We start from the raw sequence: 23,764 nt of genomic DNA, 5'->3' as shown, positions 1-23,764 counted from the left end.
ACGGGTGATCAATGTACGGCGTGAACTCGGTGGGCTGAACGGCCTGTTTCCAGGAGAAACACACAATGTGCTGGACGAGCTTAGCGGGTCAGTCAGCATCCCTAGTTAGTTGGGGGAATGTGCAGATGACATTTCAGGTTGGGATCCCACAGGTTTGTTTCTATGATGAATCTCTAAAATATTGCATATGAACACAAACTTAAGATGGCGGTGAACACCATTTTCAGTCACATTTGACGGCGATTCTCCGGTTTTATTAGAGATTTAAACTTAACTAAGACAGTTGCAACTATATTTCTGTGAAATATATTCCACGATCTCAACTGGTACCTGGAAGCGCCAACCGATGTAATTTATAAACAACTGTGAGTAATGATTAGTTATGAAAACCGATAGTCGGTCGCCCAAATTAAAACTAATTGTTCTCAATCATAAACATGGCAGCTGACGCCGGCCAAAGAAGCCGGATCGCGTAAAGAAAACGTAGTGACTGGTGAGATTGTTCGGCAGTGTACCAGTCATAAAGATGTCGAGTAGAAAAAGACGAACCGCGCAGAGTTTGCCAGTAAAAGATATGGCGAAAGTAGTCCCGAGCAGTAATTGAGGCTGCTCTGCCCGCATTAAAGATGGCGGACACACGCTGTTCCAGGATATACTGGCAAACCACATGCTCCCGACTGTTCAATAAGTAATAATAAGGAAATGCAGATGCCGATTTATATCAAAGAAAGACACAAAATGCTGGAGTAACTCAGCGGGTCAGGCAACATCCCTGGAAAACATGCACATGACGCGTTTCGTGTTGGAACCCTTCTTAATAACTAACTTGATTTATGTTTCAAGTTTTCTTTGTTTAGATAAGCTGACGATTTAAGACATCGACCTGAAACTTCTTTCTTATATCCATGTTCTCCACAGTTGCAGCCCGATCTATTTACTTATCCGAGACTTTGTGTTATTTTGTGATTTTAAACGTTAACTTTGTTTCTTTTTCCACCGATGCTACTCAGTCTGAATGTTTCCGACATTTTTATTTTAACGTCAGATTTCTATTCTCTGCCTATTCGTTTTTGTTTTGTTTATTTCGGATCCATAAACTCGGGAATAAATGTTAACCGGTTTGGAAGGCGTGTGATTGGCCCGCATCAAACATGGCGGACCGCAATGTATATTGGCCGCCCGCAAACTGCCAGTTACAAAGATGGCGGTGGACATTCGGTTAGCGACGGCCCGAAAGCGCGCCACTTTACCGGCCGAGGTCAACAAACATCTGGTGTCACCGGGAGATACGATCACGACCGATACGGGTTTTATGAGGTAAAACAAATCAAATTCCAGCCTCGAAGGGACTCGCGCGATTGCAGGGCGATGCCTGTTCCAGTGCACGTGTTTGCACATCATGTACGTTTCTCCACAACTTTGCATGATGGGGTTTGGGCGGTTTTCATTTGGTGCTAGGTACACAAAAAGCTGGAGAAACTCAGCGGGTACAGCAGCATCTTTGGAGCGAAGGAAATAGGCAACGTTTCGGGCCGAAACCCTTCTTCATAGATGCTGCTGCACCCGCTGCGTTTCTCCAGTTTTTTTTGAGTACCATCGATTTTCCAGCATCTGCAGTTCCTTCTTAAACAAAATTCATTTGGTGCTAAACTGGTCACACTGACAACTTGAGAGTTTGATCCAGGCTGGATGTTACAATTTAGACACAAGTGGAAACTGCGATGATGGTTTATAAATCGAATGACACAAAATGCTGGAGTAACTCAGCGGGTCAAGCAACATATCTGGAGATTATGGATGGGCGACGTTCGGATCGGGACCCACTGAGTTACTCCAACATCTTTAGATGTTACGACTCGGTTCTGTGCACTTCTCCACCTTCTCCAGTATGGTGGAAAAGTGGACAAAATCAAACAACGATGCCAGATCTGAGAGGTCGTACAACAGATCTGAGATAGCCCCATCCTTGTTCCTCGAGAAAAACGGACCTAGGGATATTCCCCAAACGTCCTAATTTCAGCGTCAAGATTGTTATAAAACCGTTAGTGTGCACAGTATTTCATTTGAGGCTTAAACGGAATTGTATACAGTTTATCATGCTTTCTTGTCACCTTATGTCTATTTCTCTGTCCTCTAAGATGTCTAGATGTAAAATTTCTCCTGTTAATCTACATTTATGAATAACCTATCATTTATCACGTTTTCACTCAACAAATGCTTTGCATCACGTTTCCCAGGTTCAAATGATCAGCCATGATCATATTGTTCAAATTTGTAATTTCTATGTTTCTAAATTTGTCATTTTTATACCCATCCAACTGGCCCATTGATGTCTACCTATCTTCTTTGCTAGATTTGGTGTAGCTGGTAAATTTTTTAATAATGATCTTGCCATTTAAATTGAAATTATTAATGAACCATGAAAAGCAAAGGACCTGAGACTGAGCTAAACAATGTATTAGAGGAACTCCATTGGTCAGGCAGCATCTGGAGGGAAATGGGACATACAACATTTTGGGTTGGGATCCTGTTTCAAACCCTTCCGAAATCAAAAGATTCTTTCAATTGCCAATGTTTTTGTAACTAGTAAAATTGTCTGAAGAGATAAGCACAATTTCCATTTCCAGAGCTTCTCTTGATTTTTACTTTTGAGTTTTTTAATCGGTTTCTTCCGCCTTCATTTTTAATTCTTGGAGAACATAGGAACAAGAGACTACATTGATGCTGAAACAACTCTTTCTGGTTATGCTCCTGTGCAAATTCTCATCGTTTTTTTCTAGAGGCCATGGTACCTACATGGAAGATGAAAAGCTCATTGCATCAGTTGCTGGGGCTGTGGAAAGGGTGAACAAGCTGATATGTGTCAAGCCACTTCACACAAGGTAAGAACCTAACTTATACATTTCTATGTATTGAATTGAAAGATACAGCATGGAACCAGGCTCTTGGGCTCGCTGAGTCTGTTATTGTGCTTTCTCTGAGAAAGTTTCTCATCCACTCCATTCGTACTAGGGGCAATTTACAAAGGCCAATTAGCCTACAAACCAGCATGTCTTTGGGATGTGCATCCGGAGGAAACCCACGTGGTCACAGGGAGACCATGCAAACGCCACAGAGCCAGCATCCGAGATCACAATAGAGCCTGGGTTTCTGGCACTGTAAGCCAGCAACTCTACCAGATGTGTCATTGTGTGTGTGTGTACTATTGAGGAAAGAGTTAAGCAAGCCATACACACAAAAAGAATGAACCACTCTTGATTCCAAAATATTGTATGTAGGATTTCCATTTCAAAGTTTTCCTCTTGGTAGTCGTTAAGGACCAAGAATGATTTGCCTCCACTGTAGTTCTGGGGCAACTAATGAATCTTGCAGATTCATTCACAGATGGCTGGTTAATAGGTTGTTTGGAATATTATGCACTGCTTCAGGTGTTTGTTCCTGAGCTCTGTGTGCTCCCATTGGAGAGACTTTGATGCCTTCCCTTGAGATTATCTGCTAGGTTGAACAATCTTGGGCCAAGGATTCCCGCATGTAATTGAGGATGTTATATTTCCTCCGAGGCTTTGACAACATCCTTGAAGCACTTTTCCAGGGTTCTGGGATTTTCTTGATGGTGGTGCTTGTTTTAGAGGAAAACTTTAGGTGTACGGATGATGTGGCCCTCTTTACGAAGCTAGTTGAGAATGATCAAATCCTCAATGCTTGTGTTGCTGGAGAGGATATGGATATTGGTATGTGTATCGTTCCATGGCTTTGGACTCTTTTTGTTGAGCTACATTCTCTCCAGTGCTTTTAAGTGACTTATTTATTGTTCATACTCGGTTTTAGTCTTCGATCCTGCGTGGCTCCTGGTTTCACCCGGGTATTGGCAGACTTTGTTACAGATTGTCCTTGAAAATTGACCTGATCTCTTTAGATTTTAGAGATACAGTGCGGAAATAGGCCTTTCAGCCCACCGAGTCCGTGCCGACCGGCGATCACCCCTTACACTAACACTATCCTCCACATTAGGGAGAATTTTACTACTTACCAAAGCCAATTAACCTCCAAACCTACATGTCTTCGGAATGTGGGAAGAAACCAGAGCACCCGGTGGAAACCCACATGATCATACCAGAGCTTACAAACTCCATACAGGCAGCAACCGTAGTCTGGATCAAATATGTATCTACCGCTGTGCCACCTCTTGCAAAGCAGTGGCTCCCAATATAGGGAAGTAATGCAAGGTGACCAAGATGTCATCCTGGACCTTGGTTGGCATGGAGAAGTGCTGCATGGCAGGGGGGGGGGAGTTGGTACCTTTGGCTTTACAATACTTACTTTTCTGATCATATATTGAAGGACTTTCTGATGGTTTACAGCACGGTTTCTGAGTGTACATTAATGGAAGCATTGTTTGCAGCTTATGACTGCATTGAATGGGTCCTGGTTTTGCAATGGAAGTGAAGAATGTTGAACAGTTTCCCAGGTGGATAGCTTCATTCCAGCAGCAAATATATTGGAGAGTAAAGTGAGGTGAGATGAGACCATTGAAAGAATGAGATTTTCCTTTACCCTTATAATCACAAAAGTTTTTTCAATTCACAAATTCCAAGTGTTTATAATTTTATTGGCTAATTAGATCACCTCATTACTCTTATAAACCCCATGGTGCCGTTCTATGGTCGGGAAAAATATAAATGTCTTGACAGGCAATAATTATGGAAGATTCAGTACATTTGTACCTGAAGGATGTACTTGTACGGTTCCTTAGAAAGCAATGCAGTTTGTCCAATGCCTTTCCTTTTTAGCTTATGCTGAAATGTTATTTTATTTGTGTGATTAAATGCCATGGACAGAGGGATCTCAATCATTAAATAACTAATGCTTTGCATTTCATATTTCCCTCTGTAGATATAACGGCGAAGTTGGTGATGTCGTTGTGGGCAGGATCACTGAGGTATGATCAAACTCATGCTTTTTAATCGGTTTAAATTAGTTTAACGATATGTACATCTTGAAGCTTAGAATTAGCACCCATTTCACCAAGTAGTAGCATATCCCAGAGGTTCATTGCTAAATGGGGTACTTATGTTGTCAAATAGTTATCATTTAAAAGGAAAATATATTTTAGTGTAATGTGGGGATAGGGCAGGCAGTAGAACTGAAGTTAATAATATTAAAATCATAGATAAAGTCCTGTGATTTGGCCACAGTTCCAGTGCAAATTTAACTGATCATTGCAACTTGATGTGTTTCAACTGGCAAAGAAAATTTGGTTCAGGATTGTGAACCATCAGCAAAGGCACTTGAAGCAACATAATCGGGCTTCTTGTGGAGGGCTTAGCTTTGATTAGATAGTTTACAGGAATTCTATTTTGTTGGTGATGAAATAGCTGCCAACGGACTCAAAAAAATTTAGGAAATGAAATATTACTTATTCAGGGAAATTACAGATTTGGAAAGGCGATGTAGCTGATTTCATCATAATTTTAAAATGGAGTTAAACGTAATTTAATAAATTCCTCATCAAATACCTCAGAAAAACTGGGAGTATGGGAGTTAGTCTGATTGCTCCTTCAGAGAACCAGGTTGTAACAATGAGCCTAACGTCAGTCTCCTGAAGGAAGGTTCTTCATACAAGGTGAAAAAAAATCTGAATTTATTCATTAACAAATTAGCACTGTTTGCTATCACATGGTGCAAATGTAATAAAATAAGGCATGATTTTTATAAATGATTTTTATTTTCTATATTTAAGACCTCAAAAACCTGACCATTTGCCTTGTACTTATCGATTTACTAAGTGTACTGCATTTTTACCTGGGCAATCACCTTGCACATGTACTTCCAGCTACTTGGACTATGTCTTGATCTCCTCCAGTGCTCCTTTAGTTTCAACATTACTAATATTTCAGCACGGCTGCTTTCAGCAGAGTCTCATCAAGCTCTTTTCCTGGTTTTAAAATCCTTCAAAAAAGTTTCCTTCTTAAATCTGTAGGTTCAACAGAAGCGCTGGAAAGTGGAAACAAACTCCAGACTAGACTCTGTGCTCCTCCTCTCTTCTGTTAATCTTCCTGGAGGAGAACTGGTGAGTAAATTAAGTATTAGCATTTCTATAGTAACCTTTCATATTAGCTCAAAGTTCTCAATGAACTACTTTAAATATAATCACTGATATAATGGAAGAATGTGACAGTTGATTTATACGTTGCAAGATTTTTCAAACAGCAACATGATAATGATCGGATCACTATTTTAGTTATGTTATGGTTTGGTTAAGACTCTCACTGCACATCTTTGAAATAAAATTGAGATATCTTCACCATCCTTGGGTTTGAATTCTCCGGAGGAAGACAAAACCCGGTTATGCAGTGCTGTCTTTTGGGAGAAGAATGTTTGTCTTAAAGCACTTCTTTCTGTATTTTTTATGCAAACTTTTTACCCTTGCAGAGGAGGAGGTCTGCTGAGGATGAACTGATGATGAGGGACTACTTGCAGGAGGGAGACCTGATCAGTGTATCCTTTTTACTGACCAGCAAGGAGCTCAAAGGACCGATTTCTCCACTGGATGCTCCCCGTATAAAATGGCACAACTCAGTAAACCATGGTCTAGAAGAGATACTCTTTTGCTGCCTTTTAATTTAAACAGCCAGGTGTCAGGATTGGGTTAAAATGTCCAAAATTAAAAATAAATGCCAAAATAACTTGGACAATCATGACAGTCATCAGTTGAAAGAGAAATCCTTTGATAAGAACTGAAGATCATGGAAATCAAGTTAGTCTAAGTAACAAGTTGTGGGAAGGCAAAGGATGGAACAAAGAGAATGTCAGTAATGGGTCAAATATAGACTGACATAAAGTAGATAATTAAACTCAGTGTAATGTGTTGCTGATGTTGGGAAATCTGGGTGATGGTGTATAGTCTAGCCTTCTGGACATGTGGAGTAGGCCTGAATATACAAAAGGGGGAGAGAATTGTATATACAAATAGCCAATCTTGATATAAACAAAAGGAACAAGCAAGTTATCTGAAATTGTTTTTTAGTCACAAAAGGGTTGATGAGCAGGATACTTTAAGTTAATGGCAAAAAAAAATATATGGTGATATGGGGGGGGGGGGGGGGGGGGGGGGACACACACAGCACCTAAAAGGCTGTTGTGATTGAGAATGTGCTCTCTGAAATAATAGTGAAAGTAGATTCAACAGTAATAATCAGAATAGATGTGGCTACATTTTGTTTTAGAGATACTGCATGGAAACACTTGGCCCATCAAATCCATGTCAACTAACGATCACCCGAGTTCTGTGTAATCCCACTTTCCAATCCGCTCTTGACACATGAGGAGAATTTTACAGAGGCTAATTAACCTACAAACCCGCACGTCCTTGGGATATGGGAGGAAACTGGAGCACCCAGGGGAAACCCATGTGATCACAGGGAGAACATGTAAACTACATGCAGACAGTACCAGAGGCCAGGATTGATCCCAGGTCTCTAGTGCTGTGAGGCAGCAGCTGAAGAATCAGCTCAACTTCTGGCTGTTTTCTCCACCCCACTCCCAATGTGAAATTGTCATGTCCAGTCATAAATTAACACAAGGTTTTGTTCAGACTCTGGTTATCAATGCAAAACCACAGTAACAATCAACGAGACATCACACAAATAAAAGGGTCAGTCCCTTTGTCCCATTTGTGAACAATGTACTGCAGCAGTGTTTGGAATCCCTCAATCTCACACACACACCAAGGTGACCTTTAGCCCTTCAAGTCTCAGCTGCCATTCAGTTTGGTAGACCTATACCTCAACTTAATTTACCTGCCTTTGTTCGCTTGGCTTTGATCTCTGCTTTAAAGCTTTCAATTGACTCCCAACCTGAGGGAAGAATGTTCCAAATTTCTACTTCTGCAAAATGCACAGAATCTTCAAAACCAATACCTGTTCTTTTAAGGTTATTCTCATTTCTGTAACCACCTCATCAACTGTAATCATAAATTGATTATTCCTTTACTCATGTACAATTGGGAAGAAAGCACGGTTTATGCAACACACTCTTGTAATTTACAATAAAGGGATCAGTCATTTATTAGTAATTGGATTTATATTCAATATTTTTTCACTTGTGATGGATTAGGTATTTATAACAAGCAATGGCTACTGCAAAATCCAAACATTTAACAAAAGCATACTAATTTTTCTTATGCTCTTTCTGCTTGTTCATAATGTTCCTTATCATGCATTCAGGCAGAGGTACAAGCTGTGTTTGCTGATGGTGCTTTGTCCTTGCATACCAGGAGCCTAAAGTATGGAAAGGTAAGGTTAAGAGATGCAGAGTCCATTTATTTACAAAAGTGAAATTTCCACACCACATTAAATGCTCGAAATTTCCACACAACTCTCATTTACACACGTTTCACAGTTAAACATAGTCAGGAATACAGCTTTGAAGGAGCATCTTTGAAGGCCCCGACCACGGGTGAACATCTGGGAAGGCTGGACTATGGTACCTTCCTTAACTTTGGTGCCGCTGTGGGGTTATGTTGTGTCGTGGACTTCTGTGTTTGCTTTTTTTTTAAATATCTTCAATATTATTTATTTATTTATTATTTATTTTTATGTTACTTGATGTAAGGAAAATCCATTTCATTGTCTCTTATGAGATAATGCCAATAAATTGAATACAATACAATTAATGGAGGAGAGGAATAGAGATGTTTACAGTGGGAATATCAACTAAAATTAAGGCCAGCCTTGAAGGGGCAGAAATCGGGGATATAAAGAATTGGAGGAGCAGAAATTAAGGGAAATAAGGCATTGTTTATCAACGTTTGTCCCTGTGTGATGCACTGGAATTAATCCCATATGCATTTTTCCCCTTCCTAATCTCTCTTTGGTGAGCTGGGACAAGGTACTCTGGTCCAAGTCTCCCCATCCCTTGTAAAACGTCGAAAGACTCATTTTCACAACCTGCCTTGTGGAGCAGCCATCATTCTAGGAAATAACGGCTATATTTGGATTTATCCCATCGCTGAACAAAAGGAGGATGAAACAGGAGGATTTGTGACTAATTTTGAGGTGAGGGACCATGACTATATATTGTGTATAGATCTGGACTGCCTACCTTGCAGTAGAGGGAATGCAACAAAGGTTTGCTTGTTTATTTATTTGAAAAGTGGGTTTGTTGTCATGAAAAGAGTTTGAGCAATTGTTGGGGTTTACAAGAATTAAAGGTGAAATATACAACATTTTACTTTATTTAAGAAGGAACTGCAGATGTTGGAAAATCGAAGGTAGACAAAAGTGCTGGAGATACTCAGCGTGCAGCAGCATCTATGGAGCGAAGGAAATAGGCAACGTTTTGGGCCGATCAGTCAGAAGAAGGGTTTTGGCCCGAAACGTTGCCTATTTCCTTCGCTCCATGGATGCTGCTGCACCCGCTGAGCTTCTCCAGCACTTTTGTCTACCTAACATTTTTATTTACTTGGGCTTGACAGGATAGATGCAGAGTTAATAGTTCAACTGCCTGGGATGCAACAACCAGGGATTTATTTCTTAAAATTGAGAGTTAAATTAGGGGGCATTGCCCATAGGAGAGTTTGGATAGACTTGGATTGTTTTTCCTGAAATTTAAGAGGTTGAGGGGAGACCTGATAGAAGTATAGAAAATGACGAAAGGCATAGTTAGGGCAGTTAGAAATTTTTCCCCCTTGGAAGATGTTTGCAACTGCAAGGGCTAGGGATGAGACGGCAGTGGATTCTACCACTTGCTGTTCTCTGTGACTCCATTTTACTACAATGACACTGACTATAGTTTTAACCGTTTGAAAGCTTGAATATATCTTAATCTTGGTGCACCCGTTCTTCCTGATTACAGCCGGTTTCTTTATCGGATAGAGAGGTCATCTCGCGACTCCACAATTGCATCTTAGTCATGAATATTCACAAAATGTTGCTTTATGACACCAGCGTTCTCTATTGCTATGAGGCATCACTGCATTACCAGGTAATATATCCAAAGGCTTTGGCACAGCATGGCTTTGATTCGCATTTAACTATTTTTCCTCAGTTTGAAATTAACATATTCAAGTATAAACCACTGTCACGCATTCCAAGTAACGATTTACAGAATTTCAAAGGCCAATTGGTTATTTTAGGGGAGGCACTGTTCGTTAATGTATATATGTATTGCAGCACAGCATCAACCATTGAGGAGTCCAACATGTATGACTCACAGCAAGTGGAGTCAATTTACTTGGAAAATTGAATCAGTTTATCAAGCTGAGGGAAAAGATCCGACCTCAACTTCTCAGAATAAAAGCATTAAAGATGTCCTGAGGACAGAATAGTTAAATCAATTCCCTTGATAAAATGAATCAGTCACTTACCACAGTATACAATAGTTCAGGATGGAGAATGACTTGCTTTGATCTGGTTTTGAGAGTTCTGAGGTAGTCGAGGAGGTCACTGATTGGTGGGAAGTACCCGGTGGGATAGATGGAGGAGCAGTGTTTTTGAGGTGGTGTGCGACTTCAATCATTTAGGCAGGGATTCCATGTTCCTCCAATGCAGGAATTTAAGGTTTCTTAGCACCATCTTGCGTGCCTCTACTTGTACAATGACAATAAATATTTTGTAAATCAAATAACTTCTGTTAGGTTAACAAACTTTTGTCCATGATTATAAAACCGATGTCTCAAACTAATTCAATTATCTTTCAATCTCTCTGTGTGTATTTGAATGTGCATGTACGCAAGGGTATAACCAGTCAAAAACAGACATTTAAGGGAAAAGACACCTTAGTTGGTTTGTGTAACTGCAAAATTACCATTTCATATTTAAAAACATGCATTTAATTGAGAATGAGCATTTGTAAAAGTAAGTGAAACGTTATATTTAGTTCTCTTTAAACACGAATAAATGTTTAATGTGGTGACTGTGGACCTACACAATCTGACAGAAACATGTCAACAACATACATTTGTTTTCCTCGTGGTATTTTTTTTTTGATTACAGATTAAAGATATTTTGAAGCCAGAAATAATGGAAGAAATAGTGCTGGAGACGAGGCAACGTTTAATCAATCAGGAGGGATAACGTCAACTACCGACTTTATTTTTGTTAAATATTTTGAATAAAATATTGTAATAGACTGGGTTTGTCTCTACCAGAGTAATACATAACTGACATTAAAAAACTGTCTAATGTAGTCAAAATCCATTTACATTACCATAAAGTTGAATCTTGACCCATTTAAAGAATTAGCTTCCTTTGTGCTGTGTGGTAGGCCTATTGAGAATAACCATGAAGGTTTTAGTTTGAAAGTTGAAATCTCCTTTAAGATATCTGTCCACTGCCAACTTGCACTTTAATTTTGATGAAATCATTTGCAAATTATCTCAGCCTAGCAACCATTCCTTCGGATTGTACAAATTGCATAAAACACTCGTTTGTTTATTGGTGTTTGAATGCAGAAAATCCAGCAATAGGGGACTGGTTTCCAATCAGTATTGTGTGTGACATGAAGCTGCAGTGGGTGGTGTTCTGCTGCACTTGCTGTCAGTGGTAGAGCTTATGGATTTGTGAGCTGTGATTTGAGTAGCATATGCGTGTAAAGCTAATACATTTTAGATGGTACTCATTACAGCCATGTTGCCAGTTGGGGATTGGGTAGGAAATTAAGCGAGCAGGTGTAGGTTAGTTTTGGAGGTACACAAAAATGCTGGAGAAACTCAGTGGGTGCAGCAGCATCTATGGAGCGAAGGAAATAGGCAACGTGACGGGCCCGCCACCCCCCCATCAGTCTGAAGAAGGGGTTTCGGCCCGAAACGTTGCCTATTTCCTTCGCTCCATAGATGCTGCTGCACCCGCTGAGTTTCTCCACCATTTTTGTGTACCTTCGATTTTCCAGCATCTGCAGTTCCTTCCTAAACAATAGGTTAGTTTGGGGCTTCTTGAGAGGTGTTGGGAGATGTACTTCTCCAGGCAAATTGCATCGCACTCCAAACTTATAACTGCAGATTGTGGAAAACCTCTTCGGTGGCAGGAGGAGAGTTTTTAACTGCAGGAAAGCCAGCCTTGGCCTGATCTTGCAACTTGTGGTAAAAAAGTGACAGGATGAAACCAGGAAACTATAGATCACTCAGCCTAACATTTGTTGGGGAAGTCCAGGACCAGGGGTCACAGCTTAAGGATAAAGGGGAAATCCTTTAAAACTGAGATGAGAAGAACTTTTTTCACACAGAGAGTGGTGAATCTCTGGAACTCTCTGCCACAGAGGGTAGTTGAGGCCAGTTCATTGGCTATATTTAAGAGGGAGTTAGATGTGGTCCTTGTGGCTAAGGGGATCAGGGGGTATGGAGAGAAGGCAGGTACGGGATACTGAGTTGGATGATCAGCCATGATCATATTGAATGGCGGTGCAGGCTCGAAGGGCCGAATGGCCTACTCCTGCACCTAATTTCTATGTTTCTATGTTGTTGGGGAAAAAAAGTTCCTAATTGGGGAAAGACTGACTTTGAAATTTTATGTTGATCAGAGTAGTTTAGAATATTACCTGATTACGTTTGATTTATTTTTTGAACAGTCACTGAAGTGGCGGACAATATCCTTTACTTTCTTTGGCTCCGATTTACTGATCAAAAATGGTAGCACAGAGATTGAGTTACCTGCTCTGTTTGTAACAGTCCATTAGCTTCAATTCCAAGTAATACATTTTAACTCAAGAATGGCAAGAGAGGACAATTTGTTTTTGTATGGGATGCTTTACCACCCGCAGGCCATTCAAATACTGTAAATGCAATCACTGTTTTTAGTGACAGTAAGTTTCTTCAAAATAGTGTAATGCAGTAGTTTCCATCCATCTAAGATGACACGTCTAACCTGGTTAGTGTACTATACCACTCAGTACAAAGACTGAGATCATTTGCATTGGTTTCTTCAGCAAAACATGAGCAGCTTTGACTCAAGAGAGCTACTCATTGAACCCTGGCTGAGACTCAACCAGCCAATAGGTCTCTGAGGATAAGACACAATATGCTGGAGTAACTGAACAAGATAGGCAGCATCCCTGAAGAGAATGAATGGGTGACGTTTCGGGTCGAGACCATTCTTCAGATTCTCTGAGGAACCAGATGTTCATTATGCAATGGCGATCAGCTGGAGAGGCGTGTATCACTTGAGTGTTTCATTTTGAATAAGTAAAAAACCATCAATCATGTACATAAACAAACTGTATTTGACCAGAAATTAAAATTGCACCATAGATGTTACAGATACAAAAAGACACTTACACATACAAGGAATACATTAATCACCCAACACATTGCTGGTAATAGAGAAAAATCAATGGTAATAGTGGCACATTATGTTGTCCAAATAAAATAAAACGGTACCCTGGCAAAAAAGAATAGATTCTGTTCTTAACAAAAGGCAACTTGCGTGCGATTTTTATTTTCGTTTCCAACTCACAGTAAGGCCTAGAGTGATAAGAGGTCAGAACATGATACTAATACTGAAAATGTCTTTAAAACTGTAAATTTGAACCAATGCGAATGAAAATAATACCGAACGCACAATCATATTGCAGAGAGGTTTTATTTTGAGGGGTTAATTCCAAAGTGTGTTCTGAGCAAGTTTTGAAAAAAAGGTCTGCCTCACAATATGTATAAGACAGTGTGTGTCCACTGGCCCAGGAGCCAGTGTCTGGCCACATTAACAATCAGGACTCAATTGTTACTGCGTGTCTTTACATTGGGTATTGGATGAACAGTAAACAATTTCAAATTCATGTCAAACAACGGTTTCAGAATTGGCAGAATTTAAATCATGCTGAGCACAGGTAGCAGCTGCTTGTTGCACTTGATATTGGAATTATTTATTTCTAAAGAAGGATCAATAATTTATTTGCTGTTTCCAGACTGCAAGCATGGAGGATAAGAAAAACACATGTCAGGAAGGGCGAATGATTTGAGACTAAAGTTTTGAAGAGGGAGTTGGAGCCACACTTTTGTACGGCACCCTATTGAAGAATGATACTGCCAAACATCTCCTCACTTAAGCTGACGCCTACACCCATTGGATGTCCCACAGTACTCATTTAAAAAAAAAAAAGGGTTATTTCTGGAAAAGACACTGATATAGGAAGCTGGGACTGAGATTGCCTACATTGGTCAACTGATACCATCTCAAAAGGATTTGTTTAAGGACATGTTATTCTTTGGGGGATATTTATCTCTAAAACGTCAGTCACCAGGTTAGGGTGTCTGAATGCCTGGAGCTCATTAGACTGACAGATGTGTACAAGTGAGTGACAATGGGAAGAGGAGGCCAGGGAAAAATTAAAAACATAAAACCTGAGACAAATAAATAAATAAATAATGTGCTCACCATACACACCCACCATATTCTGGTCAGCACACACAGCGCGACCTGTATTATATTAGGTGCAGAGGATAACTCACAGCCATGACTGCAAACGATAAACTGCTGGAAGGACACTGGATTAATTTTGTGGCAACATCAACCTGCTTTATTATTTTAAATTCCCTTCTTGAATCTTCATCACAACAGACTCAATGTCTTCCTCCGTTTCAAGCTACAAGGTTCCAAGCCCATTCAACAGCTCCCACAAAAAACAACCTCGTTCTAACATAGGCTTTTTAGGACAGGATAAAGGGAATTATTCCAGATCACACCCTTCCTACCCTCCCTTTACAAAACACCGTAATTTCATTTCAAGTGCTTTTTTATGTTTTTTTTTAATTGCATAGTATTTTGAAATGTAGCCATGTTTTTGCATAACGTTATTAGAATAACAACTACACACAAATAGTCAGGATAGAAAACTAGAATCACTCTGAAAACTCCAATCATGAATGAGTTTTTCTTTATGTGGGGGGAGGGTGGGAAACAGAAATGGGGAAAACTGATCATAATGAGGAATCTTGGTTGTAAATAATCAAGCAGGTGTTTTAACACTTCAACTGGTCTCTGGCAGGGAATTTCTTCCAGTGCAACTGCTGGACCAACGTTTTATATCACAAACTAAATTGCAATTATGTGCACCTATTTAACAATAAAATAGACATTTGGACTGTTATATGGACAGCAAAGGTTTAGAGGAATATGGGCCAAATGGGACTAAATTTGACGGCATCTTGGTCGGTATGAATGAGTTGGGGCCGAGAGCCTGTTTCCTTGTTACGTGACTAATATTAACCATAAACTGAGCAAATTCATAACTATGTGCTCAAATGTGCCTTTGGTTTATTGGCATGTCACCTCTATCAAATATATATCCATCCACTGCTTTTAAAACAAGTGATTAGCTGGTAACTTGTTTTTTAGCCTCCATTAACAGGTAATATTGTGTTTGGCATTGTTTTTTAAAATCGGATTATAGCGTGACCGACTGCAAAGGGCGGGAACATAATCTGGACGCCAGAGGTTGAAACAAAATCATGAGGCTGTCTCCAGTAATTGACAGGCTGGGCTACACCATGGCTGAGAACCAAGCAACATTTTATGCAAGAAGGCACTGCAGATGCTGGTTTAAACCGAAGTTAGACACGAAAAGCTGGAGTAACTCAACAGAGCAGGCAGCATCTCTGGAGAGAAGGAATGGATGATGTTTTGGATCGATACCCTTCTTCAGACTGGTTAGGCATAAGGGAAACGAGAGATATAGACAGTAATGTGGACACAAAAAGCTGACAACGTTTTGGTCTGATCCTTTAATTTCTGCAGCTATTGGAGGGCCCAACTAACCTCATCATTATGATCTCACGGTCTAGCTCACAGTAGCCTTGCAACGTCATTTTTCTAATCCTTCTCAAGCACAATTAGTCTCCAACAGTCTGTCCTATACTGAATTAAACTTGCGATCTTTCCAATAGTCAGCTAGTTATATATTTACTGCAGGATACACAGTACACCACGTATCACCCTGAAATACACAACAGTGGTGCAGCGGTAGAGTTGCGGCCTCACAGCGCCAGACACCTGGGTTCAATCCTACCTACGGGTGCTGTCTACTGTCTTTTTTACATTCTCCCTGTGACTGCTTGGGTTTTCCCTGGGTGCTCTGGTTTTCTCCCACACTCCAAAGACAACAAATGTATAGGTTTGTAGATTAATTTGCTTCTGTGAAGTGTAAATTATCCCTGGTGTGTAGGATAGTGCTAGTGCAGGAGGCGATCGTGGGTTGGTGCCGACTCGGTGGGCCAAAGGCCCCATTTCCACACTGTATCTCTAAAATCTAAAGCAAAGCTCCACCAACCCTGAGCAAAGTCACAAGCAACCCACCAGTTAAGTGTTTCCAGATAGTCTTGATTTTCTGTTTCATCCTAAAAAATAAAAAAAACCCTCCTTTTGTTAACAGTCAACAGGTAATCAATTTATCTACCTCGCGATGGTGGCACTTGACACCAGGGAGAAATAATGGAACGAACCAGACTTTAATCATGTTATTTTAAAAGGTCATATAACCACCTCTGCATATAATAGGTCTGACTACATTCCGATAGGAAATTGCGAGTGTACGTGCTTGGTCCCAAACATCCGGAATCCCAGACTTCAAGCACACAATCAAGAGGCAACATCAGAACGTAATGGCTCTCCCTGAAAGTTCGACTTAACTGAGTCGCTCGCGCCTGTTTAAAAACACAGGGGAGAGATTGGAACAGATTGGGCTAGAGTTAGAAGAGAGGATTGATACTTTTAGGGGAAGGTTAGATAAACAGGCAGGAAGGAAGTTAAAGTTATGATGAAATGAAGCAGGGTGGTAGATTATCTTTGCTTCTCCAATTCTCTGATTTGAAATAGTTTCCATACTCTATCCTGGCAAAACAAAACCAGTTAATACATTCTGTTCCCTCCCCCCCACTAGTTATCCAACTTCTGCATTCTAAGGTCAAAATGTAAAACATAGATAGAAAAGTATAATGAGGGTACAGGCTGGGTGCAGTGTGAGGGTGGTAAGTACGGTGTGGTGTGGAAGGGGCTGGGCAAAGGATTGAACATGGAGCAGATTGCTGAGGAACAATGATACATCAGATATCAAATGGTGAGAGGAGACTATGATGGAGTGATCTTTAGGAGTTGGGGGTGTGGAGGAGATATGGGACAAGAGTGAATTTAGAATAGAGGGACGTGTAGGCAGGCAAAAAAGAACCCTGGTGAGTGAATGAATGAATGACGTAACCAGAGTTAATAAAAGGACAAGATTTTTGGAAATAAGGTGCAAGGGGAAGTATCTTATTGGTGCTGATAGATTATCAATTGTTACCAATTAGATATTTTAACTGTCCATCTTGTGGTTGTACAGTGCTAGGTTTCTAAAATCAGATGCAATGACCAAGAACACCAACACTCATTATTCTGCCATTCTGGTCCTGATAGATGGTACCAGCTAATAACTAAGCAAAATAAACCTCAAGATAGATTAAAATACCTGTGATATGGATTTCTAACCAGTCTGAATTCCTCATAAACACTGTGCAAACACATGCTATTCTGGGTTTAGCATCGCAGCATAAACCTTTGAAAGCTTATTTTCGCCTAAATTACAATAGGTTTTATGGAATCATTTTGTGGGACAAGTTTCATAAAATATATAATTTTGAGTTAGAATATTGAAGGCGGTCTTGAACACTGGAGTTTAAAATTATAAAGAGGTTTAATAAATCAACAATTGGAGGAGAATCTGTAACAATTGAGGAAATTGAAGCAAAGTTTTCATGCAAAGTTGAGAGGTCTTGTGGTCCAACCCTGCAAATGTTTTGGATCCTGGGGAAAGAAGGGCAACTGCAATTTAAGACTAAATTAAATAGATTTTTGTTGAGTGAGAGTTCATGGATAAAAGGTGTTGAAGCATGGATAAACCAAAACAGAAACAAATGGATAGATGATGAATAGCCAATTCTTGTTCCTAACAGTTCAAATCCAGACACAGTGGACAAGTGGACAAATTAATTCTATAATCTGCTTCCTGGTAATAATTTTGTGATGATCTTTTAAAAAACAATCTGACATAGGTTTACAATAAGGATATTACTGGTGTCCATGCAAATCCATGCACAAGAAGTTGGTGGCATATTTTTAAAACATTCATGTACGCTGATATTATGCTTGCAATCAAATCTCCAATTCCGATGCTGAGGGGAGCCATCAAAACAATTGTAAATTGTTTAACTTAAGAGCATTTGTAGTATTGTTTGGAGGGGTGAAAGAACAGAGTCTGTACTCGCCAACATTGTGCCTTCTTCCCTGTTACATTGTATTTGGAAACTGAAAATCTCTTTGTACATAACAAATACTGCTACAGCGTACAGAATGAAAATAAAGCAGCTTTGGAAATCCAACCAGTCTCAGGAGAATCAGGTGTTCCCGACTGGTTATTTCGGAGACTAGTAAATCTTCAGTGATCATCACTGTGATGAGGGAATCACAAGATAATAGTGAACAGTTCCAAACTGTTTATACAGGAGCCTTAGCAATGAAGCTAGACCTCAGCATTGAAAATATACAAGTATTCGATTACTTTTCAAGTCTTTTCAGATCATTAAGTGGAATTAAAATAAAGAGGCAAACTTTCAGATGAACATACAGTTTTGACTCTGATGTGCCACATTTAGCCTTCCTTCTCCAGATTTTGACGCAGTGCAGTTCTACAATGATAATACAAATAAATCTCATTCTAAGAACCAACAAAAAAATAACTTTATAGTTGAAGAGTTTGGTGGATGCTGAAGTCATTACACAACTGGATAACAAACTTTGAAAAACATGTTTGGCTGAATCAATCTTTAACTGCTGTACGGAGGAAGTTAAGGCAATACTTAATAAAACTAAAGTGTAAAGATAAACTTCACATCTAGACCATCTTGATATTTCACATTGTGCTTCTACGGGTCTCTTTTCCAAGCCCTTAATGATTCAGTGAGAAGTGTCACATATGCTAAGCCAGCTATGACAAAAGACGACTGCCCCCGAAGCAGTATATAGCATACACTTGACCAGCTTTATTACAGGCTGCGTCTGTGTGATGCCATCAAATTAAAACAGAATTTTCTTCCCCTAACCACTGGCACACCCAGCTCATCCCCCACCTTATCCCAACCCCAAAACAAACTCATTAAACTGTGAGTTCACACTGTCACCAGGAATGAGATTATCAGCGAGCGGCCTCGATCAAAGGTCTTGACTCAACCCAGCAATTAACAAAATACTTACACATTTTTCAATTTTTACGGGCAAGTTCTGCATTCATTAGAAAGGCTCTGGTTGGTGAAATTCACACGCTAAGTCAAAGTGTTCCATTTGTTTCAAATGACTTGACTTAGTTTGCTTGAGTGAGTTTAGTGATTGGAAAAATACATTTACTGCTGGTAGCAATTTTAATTGCAGAAGAGAACACATAAAACGTTACCACTTATGAGAAATATTGCATTCAAGCCCTGTGAATAGATCTCAGTTTTAGCAGGACTGAGACAAAATGTAAATATCGAATGATGGGCCATGTCCCCATGTTTGCTTCAGTCACCAAAGTTAATGTTACTTATTGGTTCTCAGAACCAATTTTGACATTGATTAAAATATCCATTACACTCACATTGCTGAATGTCAGTAATATTGATTTGGCAAGGAATATATAATCTTCAATGGCGATTAGGCTCTGTTAATTTCCCTTGGACCCATTTTAAATTAATGCAGTGATTAATTAATCATACGCACTGCACTAAAAAGGTTGAGAGAAATAGCGAGCGTTTTTGTTGTAGAAGACCTTGCATTTGTATTACACCCTTCAAATCCTCAGGACATTGTTTTGCACACGGCTGTTAACTGTGTCATTTTGCATTGCAGAAAATGTGGCCAAATCCCTCAATGAGATTGTAGGCAGATGACCAGTACAGCTGCGTCGGGTGCTAACACTATTTAAACAGAGATAACAACTGCATAATTCCCACTCAATGAAGCTTGTGGTCCTTCATTACTGTTTAGTGACTGAGATCAATGTCACGCAGATAATGTCTATGCAATGATCCTCCACTCATTTCTCTGGGTAAGATGCCTTATTCCGATGGGAGAATATAGTTTGCCATGAGCTGCTTCTTAAATGGAAATCACTTTCAGTGCAAATTTGTTTACTACGAGTCCTGTCCTTTCTCCAACCCAGTAACTCACGCGATTTAATGATGCCGTAGTCATTCAGAATTGTTTCAATTAAGTTGATCGAGGGGTAAATATACGGCATATTTGCAGAATTAGTTTGATTTTTATTGCCCAGTTTCTAAATATATATATGAAAGAACTGCCAGGAGACTTCCAAACCAGTTACTTCCAATTAATGGGATAAAATCAACCAATATCTGCAGCTCAATAGTTTGCATGGACCTATACTTTAGTTAGTCCCCTGCCCCAACTTTCCACTAGCCTCCATTTCCAAAGCCTTCACACTGCAGTGTATCAGTAATGGAGGTAAACTATTGAGAAACTCCTGGCATGGCTTAGTTTTTATTCCTGATTTTATATCCTATCATATTGACATTATAACTATCAGGATAAGAAAGGCAGATCCACAATGATCTATTTGGAACGCTGTAAGGAAATGTTTAATTGGGACAGAGTCAAGGGAGAGAGTGGGTAATGGAATGAGAATGAAGTCAGACATATTCCAGACAGCCGGGTGGTGAATGGCAAAAGATGCGAGGTGCATAAGCATGCCAATGTTTCTAATGACTAATTTAATCATGAGGAATACATTTTCCAATGATAATTATGAAAGGCCTTGAACAAGTGAAAAACGAGTTTTTTAAGGAAGAGGGAGCAGTGCTGGCACGTCATCCTAATGATCACAGCTGCTCCCAAGTGGAACTTGTGCTTCAAGGTGAAATTAATGCAGTTGATTCAGTGCGGGAACTGCATCACACCAAAGACAGGGGGCTTAATTAACAGTTCACAAACCTCAAATCATAAACAGGCAAATGACCACAGTGGCTTCTCAGAGTTTACACTCTGCATCAAGGAATCAGCAATTCCTTCAGACCTAACTGATGTGAATAAGCACGAGTGAGGAATGAATAGATGTAAATGTAAATGGCCAAGATGCAGAAAGGGCTTGTGTGCAGTGTAAACACTGGCACAGATCCGGTGGGCTGACTCTTGTTTCTGCGTTACAAAATACAATGCAATAACAAAACTCTGACAAGAGGAAACTGAAGCAAACATGGGGAACTAACAGGGCTACCAAGCAATGAAAGCCATGCTTCCACGTACACTCCTGGCAGTCAGCCAAATTCAAGTCTTTCCCCTGATTCTATCACACTGTTTTGGAGTCTGGGAGCAGCTTTTTGACAATATACTTTTTTCCCCTGGCACCCGCACCCCCTGAGCCTTTGCTACCTCTGGACAATGTCACTGATTTCTTTCACAGATGAGAGCAGTTTTGTGAAGTCCTGACTGGCTGAGCAGATCTGTAACTGCCGTAAGTTGCACTCCAGCTTGTTGATGGCCTCCCGAAAGGCAAACTTATTGCGCATTTGCTGGATGGAGTCAACGTAGCTGACGCAGAAGGTGTATAGATTCTTGCCCGCCTCCAGCACCGCACTGTGGCTGGCCATCTGCTCAGAGTTTTTTCCAATGGCGACCCGCAACGCCTCGGTGCTCTGTAAAACGGTGTCCTTGGTAATGTTGGCACTGGTGATCCTCTCCGGCTGCTGTCGTGTCTTGCGTAAGGACACTCTGGTGGAGATGAGTGGGATGAAGGCTGTGGTTGCTGAGGACTGCTGGTCACCACTGGGGCTTGCTAGGGCAGACTGTGCAGAGAGTGAGGATGTGGTTGAGTTGGGGGTCGATGCCTTCGTGGATGATTGTGACTTTGCTACCGAATGGAGGGCAGGTCTTTTCGCCACGTCCCCAGGGTGACTGGGCTTCGAAGCATCACTGTTCACAGCGTCTGCAGCCTGGGTGGACTGCTTGAGCTTGATGCCCACAGAAGTCTCGCCCGTTGTCTCGTGGGTCGGGCTTCGAGACGGTCGAACAGATTTCACGCCTGGTGGCGGAGGAGGAGCTGGCTTGGATTTCTGCAATTTACCCCGGTCTCTTACGGGGGCCGACAGGAGCTGGTCGGGAGGCTGCCTGAACCTTCGTACCTTGGAATCTTCGTTCAGCAGCTTCACCCCGCCCAGGATTGACGTGGAGCTGTGTTTGGATGTGCAAGCAGCAACACTAGAGGAGATATGGTCCGGTTGGGAAGCAGAAGTTAAGGCACAAGTCTTCCCACCGTCATCCTTGTCCTTAGGGACGAGACTGATTGATGTAACGACTGTGGGTTGCCTTCGGACGATCTTTGGAGTGGATGACGGTGGGCTCGAGCTCGGACTGGACTCCAGATTATTAAAAACATCATCACTTAACTCGTCAGTCTTTTTTGGTAGTCGAGATGGTGCAGTTTGGTTTATCCGAGGAGCAATGTCCACTTTAGTTTCATTTGTCCTCTTTCGAGGCAAGGCTGGCTTCTCATTCCTGTCGCCACTTAAGATCCCGGCTGGATCGGACAGTTTCCCTGCAGACTGGAGGTCACGAGGGAGTGTCAATGCTTTCCTCTCCATGTCCTTGTGTCCAGGGGGCATCGATGATGCAGAGCAAGATCTCAAGAAGCGCTTTGAATTTGAGAGCAGTTCCTCTTCATTCCCAACTGGTTTGCCTGCAGCTAATGTACTGGACTTCCTCGAATGCAGAAAGAATCCCGTTGTTCCCAAGAAACTGCCATTGGCAACCCCTCCAGCTACATTGTTTGTACTTTGTGGCCCAGTGCTAAGCGAGTGCTGAAATTTACCAGGATCTATTGTGTCGGGAGGCATCATGCTGTTCACACAAGTTCCATTGTTAGTATCTTTAGCAACTATGCTGATGTCCTCTGCCGCTTCCTTCTTGTCCACCTGCCCGTCCATATCGCGGAACGAGCTACTGCGCTTTGGTGGTGTGGGTGCAGTCTTTTTCTTCTTCTTAATGAAAGAGCTGAAGATGGAACTGGATTTGCCTTTCTCTTTGGTGGAAGACTGTAAACGATCATCGTCCAAAGTGCCATCTGTGTCTTTGTCTCTCCGTGGCAGCATTGGAGAAATGGCCATTTCATGGTCCGCTGAATCTGGAGGCAGAGGCAAACATAAGTACATGTAATTCTAACACATCACAAGGGCTCAACTCCCTGGACCAGCAAGTGCTATTCATTGTCCCAGCAAATTATCGCCTGGATCAGATTACCTTCAGTGCTATGAAGATGTTCATGAATATATCAAAGGTTATGGTGAGAATGCAAGAGAATGGGGTTAAGAGGGAAGACTAGATCGGTCATGATCGAATGGCAGAGCAGACTCAATGGACCAAATGGCCTAATTCTGCTCTTTACAGTGTGACTGGGAAAGCAGTCTTAATAATAAAGGCTGATTAGTGTTACGCATGTCTGGGGGTGGAGGTTTGTGGTGGGGTGGCAAGTCATCGCTGTTGATGAACATGCAGGCTGTGGTTGGGACATTACTGGAGACAGGGAAAGAGGGAGGGCCTGGTTTGTGCAATGAGCATACACGCACTTGGGTTGGGGTCTGAGAAATGCATGTATGTGTTGGAGTTAAGATGCCACAGAATTGAAAGAATGCAAGGACAAGTCTGTTAAAGGCTTGGTTGCATCACCGCTGCAAAAGGATAATGCGTTGTGGTCGCTGTATGTGCGGTAGTGGAGGGTTGTTGGTGAAGAAGGAAATTTGTTTGCAAATCTGACATGATTA

At 40.9% G+C, this 23,764-nt stretch overlaps 2 protein-coding genes across 4 annotated transcripts in view; one reads left to right on the top strand and one right to left on the bottom strand.

Moving 5' to 3' along the window:
• Window positions 1–1,157: 1,157 nt before the first annotated feature.
• exosc2 (exosome component 2) lies at window positions 1,158–11,135 on the top strand. 2 transcript variants are annotated; one of them, XM_055660201.1, is made up of 9 exons: window positions 1,159–1,317; window positions 2,781–2,882; window positions 4,894–4,939; window positions 5,981–6,070; window positions 6,433–6,498; window positions 8,226–8,294; window positions 8,880–9,056; window positions 9,856–9,984; window positions 10,995–11,135. In XM_055660201.1, exons 1-9 carry the CDS (start codon window positions 1,202–1,204, stop codon window positions 11,073–11,075), a joined length of 876 nt encoding a protein of 291 aa, XP_055516176.1. In that variant the 5' UTR covers window positions 1,159–1,201; the 3' UTR covers window positions 11,076–11,135. The 2 variants fall into 2 exon arrangements, with proteins under 2 accessions (XP_055516177.1, XP_055516176.1); XM_055660202.1 differs by lacking the exon at window positions 9,856–9,984 and having other exon boundaries at window positions 1,158–1,317.
• Window positions 11,136–13,197: 2,062 nt separating this feature from the next.
• The window catches only part of abl1 (c-abl oncogene 1, non-receptor tyrosine kinase), a 110,116-nt gene continuing 99,549 nt past the window's right edge, over window positions 13,198–23,764 (bottom strand). For both annotated transcript variants that reach the window (XM_055660199.1, XM_055660200.1), the window contains exon 11: window positions 13,198–23,127. In XM_055660199.1, the coding sequence (XP_055516174.1) occupies window positions 21,377–23,127 (1,751 nt within the window). In that variant the 3' untranslated portion in view covers window positions 13,198–21,376. The remainder of the gene's footprint in view (window positions 23,128–23,764) is intronic.

The sequence above is a fragment of the Leucoraja erinacea genome, chromosome 31 (genome assembly GCF_028641065.1).
Source record: "Leucoraja erinacea ecotype New England chromosome 31, Leri_hhj_1, whole genome shotgun sequence".
In the NCBI taxonomy this organism is placed as follows: Eukaryota; Metazoa; Chordata; class Chondrichthyes; order Rajiformes; family Rajidae; genus Leucoraja; species Leucoraja erinaceus.
The sequence above is the reverse complement of the archived record's forward strand: the minus strand, read 5'-3'. Positions and strand labels throughout refer to the sequence as shown.